This window comes from Carassius carassius, chromosome 47 (assembly GCF_963082965.1).
Source record: "Carassius carassius chromosome 47, fCarCar2.1, whole genome shotgun sequence".
NCBI lineage: Eukaryota > Metazoa > Chordata > Actinopteri > Cypriniformes > Cyprinidae > Carassius > Carassius carassius.
Genome location: NC_081801.1, coordinates 10,653,538 through 10,666,002, shown reverse-complemented (window position 1 = coordinate 10,666,002; position 12,465 = coordinate 10,653,538). Strand labels below are relative to the sequence as shown.

General features: G+C 37.9%; 1 protein-coding gene across 1 annotated transcript; it reads right to left on the bottom strand.

Annotated features, from left to right (window-relative positions):
• Positions 1-5,041: 5,041 nt before the first annotated feature.
• On the bottom strand, positions 5,042-11,981 carry LOC132130840 (reticulon-2-like). Its single transcript, XM_059542667.1, has 7 exons — positions 11,921-11,981; positions 8,374-8,581; positions 7,733-7,871; positions 7,048-7,117; positions 6,816-6,862; positions 6,531-6,589; positions 5,042-5,778 (listed from the first exon to the last, which is right to left on the bottom strand). The coding sequence occupies exons 1-7, from the start codon at positions 11,931-11,933 to the stop codon at positions 5,682-5,684; spliced, it is 633 nt and encodes a 210-aa protein (XP_059398650.1). The 5' UTR covers positions 11,934-11,981; the 3' UTR covers positions 5,042-5,681.
• Positions 11,982-12,465: the final 484 nt, after the last annotated feature.

The following is a 12,465-nucleotide window of genomic DNA, read 5'->3' as shown; positions in this document are numbered from 1 at the left end:
ATTAAAATATTTTTTTGCAATAGCCTGTAAAAAAAATGACCTGTATGTGCACCAGGAAACGAGTGACACTGGAAACTTTGCAAAGTTTCAAGTGGATGGTGGACATACCCACTCTTACTTAAGAAATAAGGTGGCTAGAATCATGGTATAGCTGTAGGTTATTAGCCAGTAAATGGCGACTTATGACTATGCTAAATGAATCACTAATGCAAACAACTGAGTTGTTCAAAAACATTATTCATTCAGGAACCAAACCCCACAAAGAGTCACTCAGAGACACACAGTGATTTATTCTGCTGTGGTTTCGTTTCAATCTATTTAAGTTCGCGGAGCAAAACCAACACTAGCATGATCTTGTACAATACCTCAAATGACTGCCCATGAAGTGAAGACGCCAGCATCCGAGTCGGACTAAACAACTACCATGCAAAGAATGTGAATCCTAATGGATGGCTTTCTCCAGGTATATTATACTTCGTTGATTCAGTATGATAAAGACTTCATCAATCACAACTACATTGGGCCCATTTCAGTGGACAGTGAATTAATATATCTCTTACTTGCAGAGTCATATTTTTTGTTGTCTAATGAGATATCAGATGAAGATAGATGAAAAGATATAAAGAGTCATTCATTCACCCATTGATCTGTGTCAGTATGGACACTGCGGTTCATCATAACTTCCTAAAGAGATTATAAAGAGGAGCCAGACAGCTGCTGGAGAACTTAAAATCCTCCACATTTATCTCATGTCTAGATGCAAAACAGCTGTTTGTAAAGCCTGTCACCAGTAAGTGCCTGTTGTCTTTTGGCAATAAGAATGCAGTAATGGAGGGACACAATAATTTATGGCTCACTTTAATTTGAGTGTTTTATTATTAAAGTAAAAACTGATTCTTCAACTGCTGGGATGTGAGTCAAATGATAAGGCAAATGACTCTTGTTCTTTTTAATGAGACAATGTAAACACTTGTTGACCGCTTGTCTACTTACATGAAGTATAGTTTTCAAGTAGGTGTGAAGACTGCAAGCGTGGGTAGAACTTTTGATTACCTGATAGTCTAAATGAATGATAGTGTTCTAAAAAGCTATTAGAGAGCTTTATGTAGCCTGCATATTTAGATTTGTAATACTTTGCACTTTAAAATAAATTTATAAATAAAAAAAAGCTGTAACACTTTACTACATTTTATACCAAAGTATATGAAATAACATTAATTTAACATACGCTATAAAGGAACATGATCTTAGTATCTGAGTAACTACTATGAGTAGGTACTTCTTTAGGTACTTATGTTCTACATGGTTTGAATGAGTAAACTAAGAATTTGGATGTACTACAGTGGCCATTTTGTCATGTGCCCTACCAGTGTTGTGTCATTTCACTGGCATTCACAATTCATCTCCCATGGCCTCATGGGATATGCTATGAATACTGTGTATTTGGACATACCATACTCTACACTTACTGTTTTTTCAGCCACTATATAGTAGGTAAGTACGCGATTTCAGAAAAAGCCATAGTGTTGATTCAGTGTGCACTAAGCTTTGACATTTTTTCAGACTTGGGTCTTGAAATTTACTTCCCGTGGCTGACAGGTTCTGTCAAGTGGCCAAGACAGCAAGTGTTTCACCCAGTGAATCGTTTAGATCCCTTAGTGAGTTCAAAACTAAATCTCTCACTGGACTGTGAGTAATTTTTTAATTATGTCTGAAATTAATTGTACCAGTGTTGTGCAATTTATGTTAGTTAAACTAGAAAACTAGATCATCAAACTAGAAAAAAAAGTATTATACAAGAAGAAAAACACAAAGTAATATCTGAGGAAAGAACCTGAAGCAAAACCAATGCAGCATGCAATGACTTTGCTGTATACCAATCAATAGAAAATTATGTTCTTTACAGTATACCATTTTGCTATGTCTTTCTTTCCCAGACACCCTCGTGATTTCTCTTCTGTTAAACCAAGCTATGTCAGGCACTCCCTTTATTGGATTTAAACTCTAAGAGTGTTTCTCCCAATTTCACTTGCTTTCTAATTATTATTTATGAGTTTTTTCTCAGTTCCGTTCTGGCCGTTGGAAGAGAGAGGCATTCTTTTTCTTCTTCTTCTTTTTTACAGGAACCCAAAAATAGCATACATTTTTCTTTGTCAGTGGATGTTGAGGCAATTCAGGCTCGGACACCAAGATTGTGGAGGATACCTCTGGTGTCATATGTTTCGTTAACACCGGAGGGATCAAGGTGCCCTACAGAGGCGGATGGTCACGTGAGCGATTGATTCTGCTCAATGTCTCAATACGTCATCCCCCTCTCTCTCTCTCTCTTGCTCTCTCCCGCTCAATTATCCTGCTATTTCTCCATTTCTCCATCCATTCCCTGAAGACTGCCACTGCACAGGCCTCTATTTGTTGTTCTCTGACAATTTTCACTGCTTCCTCAGCAGTCTGGATTGCATATCTGTGATAGTGCTTCCTGTAACCTTCAGTACAATTATGTCAAACCACCTAATGAACATCTTGGTGTAAAGATAGTTCCAATAATATTACAAAAAATGTTCCTGACAATAAAAATGTTTCCTGAATGAAAAAAAAAATGACATAGAGCAGAAATGCAATTTGAAGAGCAGCTGCTCCATACAGCCACAGTTTGATTGAGACATTAGTGAAACTACTGTATCCCTGCTGATAGCTACATAATCTCAACACTATTCAGCCTTTAGCATTCCGGATGGATGTATCCACAGGGACAGCTGGGATACTCCGAGATATTCCCGGTTTACATTTCTTCCCCTTCTCCCGACCCCTTCCCTCATCTGGATACCCATCCATAGCCATCTAGACTCACTCACAGACGTTTCCTTGAATAATTTCCCTCTCTCAGGAACAAAGAGATTCTCTCTCAGTCTGTCCCAGTGATTATCTGGGGCCATTGTGGCATTTCGGCTCATTCAAGTGGCTTTCACAAAGCCAAAAAGACTGCGAGAAAGAGTTTGAATCTTAATTGAAACTGCTCGCTATAAAATTACAAGTCAAGAATGTCCGCAGTTTGCAAAGTATGAGAACTTTTTATTTGTGTCTAACTGAGATGGTTGCTGTAATTGATAAGGGCTCTCGGCAAAGAGTGCACATCAATACAGAGAGAAAAAACACTGGAGTGTATGATCAATTTACAGGCATTTGTAGCAGAGCAAGGATCCATTTAGACAATCAATTATATTAAACGAGCAATGAATGGTTGTTCTTATGAAGTGAATTAGTAAAGTTATGTCATTCATTTTATTTCTGCCATTGTGGCAAAAAAATGTCCAATTCTGCCTTTCCTGACCTATAAAAAGAGATTTCTGTGACTCACCTTGGAATGACCTCTCCATGACGCAGTTCTTGCTGTGAAAGCACTTTCTCCAAAACTCAATTACTGCATCTTTGCCAGACAGCCACATGCACGAATAGTGAGAATGACCAGCACTTAACTGTAGTGCACTACTTCCACTTCTTTCCCATAATGCCGCTGGACAAATCCTGCTGCAAGATCATGTTCTATCAATTGAGAATACACAGCTTAGTGTTCTTTAATTGACTCAAGGTGCATGTATCTGTTTCTGACTCAGCTGGACTCTTGTTGTTTGTGTCTGATGGCTGATGATGAATTGCATGGCCAATCGATTTTTCACTTCATGTCACATTTTGAGTTATATTTTGTTTAGTTATTTATTTCCTTTCATTGCAGATGTTTCTGGGCAAATGTGAGAAGTAAAGCTCATTCATGCTGACGCACTCGAGAGAGTATTTCCCTCTGCCACTTTCATACAACCACAATCCCAAAACATGTTGGCAGAATCATCTGTGAGGATGTCATCATGGACAAAATTATAGCTTATTATCCTTCTTATTTTTTGCTTTATGATCAGGGGCGTTGTAAAAAATAGGATCCTGTTTGTGAAGAATGGAAATGTACATTTTGGGGGCATTTTTAAAACTTAACTCATATTATGTAAAAGATTGTGTGTGAACCTTGCTTGTCAAAAATTATGAGAAATTACAAACTTTAGTTTTGTGTTTTCACTATTGTTCCATTTATTATATATCACTTATCTAAGCCAAAAATGTATTTATGCATTCAGGATGAGTAGAAGAAGAGTTAAAAAAAAAAATAAAAAAATGAAAATGAAAGACTCATTCAAAGAGAAGGCCAGTTTGATGATTTGAGAAAATTCGGGGGAGTCTATGTTATGAAATCTGCTTATTTAAACATGCCACTAAGGTTAATAGGCTGCAATTAAAAATGTATTGAAAATGATGTCAGTTCATCATATTCTACTTTATCATATCCCCAAAGTCTATTTTAGTATATTTTATATTTATCTCTGTTGTGATTGTACAAATCTGAACTTCAACGACAGTCCAAAAAAATCCTTAGAGCCATGCTCGAATGGAGTCAGCAATGATCCAACCAGACAGGGCTTTTAATAAATTTAATTTAACTTCTAAACTATAATTTTTCTTCATATCCTCATTTAGAGATTTCCCACTACTGCCATCTAACAAACAATGACACACAGGGGCAAAGTCAATTTGAAACAGGTTATTTAACACAGCATTGAATACAAAATGTTCCTCTGAGTGCCACTGTTCTTGTCAGTGGAGTATTTTTTCCTTACATCCCTGAGTGTTCCTGCAGTGTGCATGAAACTGTCTTCCCATGGTGTGCAAGATGTTCTTTTCGTGCTTTTTTAAACAGTCCTCTCCATAAATTTTGAAGCAATGTGATTTAATGGATGGTACAGATACTCTCTTTATAAGCCTGTTTTTTTTATCACCATTCTGGCATGGAAGTATTTGAACATCAAAAGACATTTTATATTTGTTTCTGTTCAGGATTAGATTGTCATCTGCTAACAGTATGTAACTGAATGTTTTGAAACTGCCATTTCTAGTACTCTTCTCAAAGCATCCTTAGCAGCTGCTTATTTCCCACAAAAGAAGCATTTCTGTGCATGATGTGATGCTTTGCATGTTGTCAAATACAAAATAAGGCAAATGACATTGAAAACATGTGTTTACTGGGGGGACATGTTGCACAAAATATCTGCAAAGTCAGGGAAGCAAAACACGTTTTAAAATAACTTATTAATTAATTTTGGATTGCTTTGTAACATGAAACATTCACTATTAAATATTAAAACCCAAATTACAAGCATGATCCTATTGGTAATTGTAATTTTAGACCAGTTTAAACAAATTTACATGACAGAATTTCTGCAACATTCTGTCCTGACCCAGAACTGCTATGATTGTATTGTGTCATTGTACCCTCTAGTGGACAAAAACATACTAGCAGCTGCCAATAGATTCAACTTTTTCCATGAAAGTCTGTAAAAAAAAAAACAACCTTGTTGGGCAAAATGACCTAATAAATATTACACAGCTGTATGTCGTTTGAAAGTTTGTGTTAAATGAATACAATAAGCATACACCTGGACTTCTCTTCACTGAAGTCCTATTGAAGATTCTCCTAGCACCATATGAAACGTAGTGTAAAACATAACACTCGTTCATAACCCCAAACCCCTGACCCTGCTGAACACACCGGACCACAGCTGCACCATAAGACTTTGTTTGTTCAGTGTACTCCACGTTTCTGCTCCTCACCCCCATCTTTCTCTCTCTCTTCCTCCTCTTCATTTAGTCTTCTGTTTATGTTTTGGTGTGGGGGCAGGGGCAGGGGAAGGTGCTGGGGCTGGAGGTGGCTTGGCCAGAGAAATCACAAGATCAACTCTAGAAAAGAGAAATGTGAAAGGAGTGATTTAAATTACTGAAAGAATTAAAATTGCTGAAAATGTACTGATTCCTTGGCGTGCCAAGATGTAAATGAGTTTGTTTCTTCATCAGAACAGATTCAGAGAAATTTACCATAACACCATTTGCTCACCAGTAGATCCTCTGCAGTGAATGGGTGCCGCCAGAATAGGAGTGAAGTAAGATATTCGACTCCTGTCCATTTCCAATTTGGGATCTTGTGAAGTGAAAAGCTGTGCGTTTGTAATAAACAAATCCACCATTATGATGTTTTTAGCTTTAAAAAAAAGTTCTAGACAAATATGTCTGTGGATTTTGATCTCAAACAGGTGGTGGACTTTTTCACTGGAACAAATGCTATTGTGGCTTATTGATTATTTTGACACATTTGTTTATTACAAACATGCAGTTATTAACTGCTGGACTGGAGTCATGTGGATTACTTCTGGATTATTGTTATGTTTTTATCAGCTGTTTGAAATCTCTTTCTGACGGCACCCATTCACTACAGAGGACTCATTGATGAGCAAGTCATGTAATGCTAAACTTCTCCAAATCTTTTCTGATGAAACAGATTAGTCTACACCTTGCATGGACAGAAAGTGAGTAAATCTTTAGCAATTTTTCATTTTTGGGTGAACTATTCCTTAAAGATATAGGCTTGATTATTTTTGCCTTGCTCACTTTGAATTGTTTTCATTACAGCTCATGTCTGAATGATGAACACTTACATTTCAGTGACTTTTTCCACAAGTTTTTTGATGGCTTTGACAATCTTGTCAATCCTTGCCTGTCAAAAATTAAAACAAAAAAGAAGTGTTAAGTCTGACGTAGCCTATGGTCTGAATCTATGTGCATTAATTAGTGAGCTCTGATAATAAGTGCATTTCTGGTTGAGGAGAAGGGGCAATTCCTGATGTCAACTAACACATCTAGAGTTTCTAAACACATTTATATATTATATTTATATATATATATAGGCCTATGTGTAAAGTCCAAATGAGGCACACACTTACCTGTTGAAGTCTGTACAAGAGTGGCAGAGAGAAAGCACATATCACACCTTTTCAGAGGTGAAAGAATTGCTGTACATTAATATAATGTATCATCACGACAAAGCAGTAATACTTGATAATGTATGATTCCAATTCCAATGTTTTCAACTGAATTGTTACTGACATTAGGTCAAAAATACTGTCAGCTGTGATTCGTCATAAATCTTTACAAATTTCAACAGGATATCCTTACCTGTCATAACCAGCGTGAGACCATTGGCTTGGACCCCAACATAAGTCAACAAATACAGGAACACAACAAGCTACACAAACAAATAAAATACAATCATTCAGATAAAAGCATATTTCATTTTAAATCATTTGAATTTAGATTTCAATCAAATTTACGGTTAGATGCTTTTATCCAAAGAGATTAACAGTGCACTGAAGGTAGCCTATATATATTTTAACATTATTTGGGTTCACTGGGAATTTAATCTATTGCTAGCACCCTGCTATACTACAGAAGAAACATTATGTTCTTATACTAAAAAATAATTACAAATACGATTTTTTTTTTACTTTCACTCATGCTTAGTCTCACAGAACCTTTGCCTTTGGGAATGAAAGCACATGGTTATAGTTCATCTATAAGCCAGAAGTTGTGGCCTAATGGTTAGAGAGTTGAACTGTGTGTGTGTGTGTGTGTGTGTGTGTGTGTGTGTGTGTGTGTGTGTGTGTGTGTGTGTGTGTGTGTGTGTGTGTGTGTGTGTGTGTGTGTGTGTGTGTGTGTGTGTGTGTGTGTGCACTTCAGATGGGTTAAATGCAGGTCACCATACTTGGCTGAATGTCACATCACTTTCACTTTATAAATTACAGTTAAAGCATAAAAATTGCTTGGTATAGCCAAGGTGAGATATTTAAGAAGCATGTGAGACCTTCACTGAGTCCATGATGCTATCGATGAAGAACAGCCTCTTCAACTCGGTGACAGCCGTAGCAATCAGCAGAACGATTTGTTCCGCCATGCGAACTGTGTCCTCGTCTGTCAGCGTACAGTCCTCATCCAAATATGACCTTTTTAATAAAGAAAAGTGAACCAGCTGAGAAAGATTACATGTATTAATCCAGACTTATCTGAGTTGCTTTTCCCTCCATCGAGCTCCTGCCAAATCATACAGCATTTATTTTAAATCTGCATACCAGTTATGCATCTCAAGAATTAATATTTTAATAGGTATATTTAGTTTTGAATATTTTAACTTGATCAACTTGATATGGACTACATCAAAGTGAACTCATCCATTCAAACCAGCTTGCAAAAAGAGCAGACTTGGGAGACTGTAACTTTATAAGCATTATCACACAAACAAGAGTGTTGTTGTTTTCATAGCACACCACAATTGCACTTGTGCCATTGTTGAATGAATTACTGAACTAATCAACTCATCGACATGCAAACACTGACAAGACTGCTACTACTCCATCTACTCCAAGAGGGACAGTAAACAACATGTCAGTTACACCTTCAGGGTTACGGCTGTGTAGAAACATGTTATTTGTTTTACAGTGTACTCACTGAAAGGGATGAGATCCATCACTGAGGCGGACAAGCGTCATGGCTTTGTAGAGTAAGCGTATAGAGAGGGTGAAGGCCATGATGCCCAAACCGAGGTTGGAAAGGATCGTGATGGCACTGAGCTGGAACAAACAAGCCAAACCCACAACCAAACCTGTAAACACCAGCCCGGTGGTCCCCACATCCCGCCAGTATAACAGATCCAACACTATGGAGGGTAATAAAAAATGAATGTGTGAGATGTCAGGGAAATAAACAGAGGCATAGTCAGGCAGAATAATCGAGAAAAAGAGACTGATGGAGAAATGTAATGACCTGGCAGTACTGCTTTGAAGTCGGTCTTAAAGGGGACGCGGGGGCGGGGGGGTTAGGTGTGTGGTTGAGTATTTGGGGGGTCAGATATGTATGTTTGCACAGGGTGTCTGGTCATTGTTTTGTGGTAAAATCTAATTATAAATGCAGATTTTCCTCCATTCTTTGAGTTAGTCCACTAAATTTAGTTGAATGAATTCACCTTAGAATTAATAATTTATTGTAGATATTTTAAATTAAATATCAATTTTGTGTCTTTTCTCTTTTGAATATAAACTAAATTATTTCTATTATTTCCAAATTTTTCAATAAAATTCAAATTCAAAAAAAAGATAAGCTAACTAGCCTATCCCTCACTCTTTTTCTTTTATCAAATCAACAGCCGTTCAGTTCAAAGGACTTTTTGATTTGATAAAATAAGGCAATTTACATTTATGCACTGTTTACTATGTCATCTTATTGTCCAAGCAGTTATGAAAATTACTCATTAACAAATGAAAAAAAAAATTATTTTCCTTTGTCCCTTAATTTCTTGTTGTTTCAGTTGAATTATCTCTCTGTTTCAAGAAGACAAGTAAGTTTCTCTTTTTCCTTAATGTGTTATCTGGTAATTTATCAAGTTTAACAGAGGGGAGCAAAAATAAGATGCCAAAAGGGATGCCATATGTGAATATATAAACATCTGCAACCTCTTTTTTAGTTAGCTAGCAGGACGTTTTAGCAATGAGTGGTCATCTATATACTGTCAACACCAAATTTGTTGAGAGATTCAGTTTTACTCTGAATTGGATTGATTTATAAATTTTATAAAAATGAGATTGCAACGTGATCATTACCCAGTATTACCATTGTTAAACCGTCTATTTTAATATGCTTTTAAAGAATATTGATAATGTCATTCAGTCATCCAGTTTCAAACATTCTTTGTGTAGAACTGATCTAACAGTAATGGATGGGGGTCGAGTTCATAGTGAGTATCCAAAAACAACATACTAAAAATATACTTTGCTTGTCTAAACTTTGTCAGTCATTATTTCTGTCTTGAATTTCAGGCAATGTGAAGCAGGGTGAAAACACTCACACAGCATAATGAAAGGATGAGCAAGGCTCAGTGGAATATGAAAATAACTGCAAAAGGACAGAAAAGAAAAGGCGAAATTCTTAAATTCTCAAATCCATGGGAGTGGCCTGAAAGGGTTAGTTCACCCAAAAATCTAAATAATGTCATTAATAACTCACCCTCATGTCGTTCCAAGCCCGTGAGACCTCTGTTCATCTTCGGAACACAGTTTAAGATATTTTAGATTTAGTTCGAGAGCTCTCAGTCCCTAAATTTTAAAATTTATGTACGGTATACTGTCCATGTCCAGAAAGGTAAGAAAAACATCATCAAAGTAATCAAGTCAAGTTTTCGAGTCCAGAACCGGTTGCATCAGTTTTCGGATCACCAGTAGTTCTTTCGGACAGTTCGATTCAATAAACCGGTTTAAGAAAACGGTTCACCGATTCTTTTGCGCTCGATGTAATGACGTCAATTGCAATTATTGCCCTTGATTCAAGCCTTCGGTTTACCCACGCTTATAACACTAGCACAGAATCAGTTCAGAATCAATCACCAAAAGAATCAGTTCGGTTCAGACGCTCTGTGTGCCAGTCTGCTTCACGCTGAATCACACATGCGCAGTATCATCAGCTCCTCGGTTCTCGAATCGAACGCGTCTGACAGAAACGGTTCTTGACTCGAGAACGAGTCAATCTTTTGTTCATTATCTGGCTCGGCTCGGTGTTCATCTTCAGTTCTCTCTTCACAGCAGTTCAGTCAGTGTACTGTTTGAGTAAATGAATTACTCCAGGATATTGGTTTGTTTTAATTCAGAAGGAGTGTCAGCCAAATTAAAAAAGTTAACACCTTAAGTAATTTGTCGATTAATGCTTATTGGAGACGCGAACTGTTTCAAATGATTCAGTTTGATTTGAACTGGTTCAAGAAGATCCGGTTACATTGAATGATTTGATCGCGAACCGGATATCACAAACTGCATTTGAACTCGCTCACAACAGACACGGAAGAGAAGACAATGCTGAATAAAGTCGTAGTTTTTGCTATTTTTGGACCAAAATGTATTTTTTCGATGCTGACCCTCTGATGTCACATGGACTACTTTGATGATGTTTTTCTTACCTTTCTGGACATGGACAGTATACCGTACACACACTTTCAATGGAGGGACAGAGAGCTCTCGGACTAAATCTAAAATATCTTAAACTGTGTTCCGAAGATGAACGGAGGTCTTACGGGTTTGGAACGACATGAGGGTGAGTCATTAATGACATCATTTTGATTTTTGGGTGAACTAACCCTTTAAAGTTGTCAAGGACTTGACTGTAAGTTGAAATTTAAAAAGTAATCTAGTAAGCTGACTCTGCCAGTTACACTTGTTGAAACCACATTTGTCCAACAAAGCTTGGTCATGTTATACACGGCAGACCAAACATGTCAAGACTGTAAACACATTTATTTTTGCACATGAACATACTAATCTGAATGCAAAGAATTTGCACAATATTTTGTACAGCTCTAGTCCAAATGTTACATCTCTGAGACAAACACATAACATAAATGGACAAGAAGCCTTCGTGTCAGAGAGTGCATGGACACAAACACTGTGGTACAGCTAATGGCAGTGTGCATTCACACGCCCCTTTCCCTGTGAAGCCAATAGACCCCAACAGCTGTTGATCCTGATTATCCTCCAAACGCAGGTGCAAATCTGTGCTGTGGCGAACACTGGTGCAAAGCTGAAAAAGCCTTTATCAGATCAATCCAAACCCTCCGCATGAAATCTTCCACGTGGCCTTCACTCGTGCTAATGCAGCCTAACATGGCGGGGTCAGATTGAATCTCTCTGGGGAGACATCTGCCAGCACTGCCAAAATAAGACTGAGAGAAGACCTCACCTCCTTCATTCAGACATCAAAGCCTCCTTTTTTGCGTCAAAATCCTAGAGTCATGCATTGGTAGGCTCAGGAAGGCAGTCCATCCATTAGATTTCCCATCAGCCCGCTAAGCTCCCATTGAGAAGTACTGTGTGATGTGCTGGCCATTCAGCAGTATTACTATACCTCTAGTCTACACCACTCAGCTTTAATCTGATAAATCTGTGTACTAGCAGATTAAATGTGTAAACAATATAGCCCAGGAGAGCTCGATCCCAATGCAGCAGAAGACTCTCACCTTTACTGGCCATTTCTGCTGCTTCCACACCAAACCCCCTCTCCTCCCAGCGCTCCACGAACCCTCTGGGCTTTTTTTGGCCATCCTAGCGTTGTCAGCAGAAGGGGTTGGCCTGAACTAATAATATCTCAACCACTTGGACACCCCGTCTTTATAAACACGCACACAAACACACAGCTATCCTTCCTCGTGGGCCATTCAGAGCTTAAGTTAAGGAACCTGAGACGTCAGCATATGACTGTGTGTAGTCGAGTCTTCATCTCGAGGGATATGGCTAACCTTAGATACAAGCAAATTACTCAGATGTTCCTCAAAGAGTGCTGTGCTTTATCTTTTCAAATGCTATGAAAAGCGCTGGCCTTTAGCACCCAGCTGAAGATGTGTGTGTGTGTGTGTGTGTGTGTGTGTGTGTGTGTGTGTGTGTGTGTGTGTGTGTGTGTGTGTGTGTACGTACTGGTATTCAGTATGTTATGGAGACCAAATATCTCCACAAGCATAGTAATACCAGTACATTTTGACCTTGTGGGGACATTTTTTTAGGTCCC

Coding starts and splice junctions, on each gene's coding strand:
- LOC132130840 (XM_059542667.1), bottom strand. Junction 6,863..7,047: donor TCTCACGCTGGTTATGACAG/GTAAGGATATCC, acceptor ACCTCTGAAAAG/GTGTGATATGTGCTTTCTCT. Junction 6,590..6,815: donor TCTTGTACAGACTTCAACAG/GTAAGTGTGTGC, acceptor AATTTTTGACAG/GCAAGGATTGACAAGATTGT.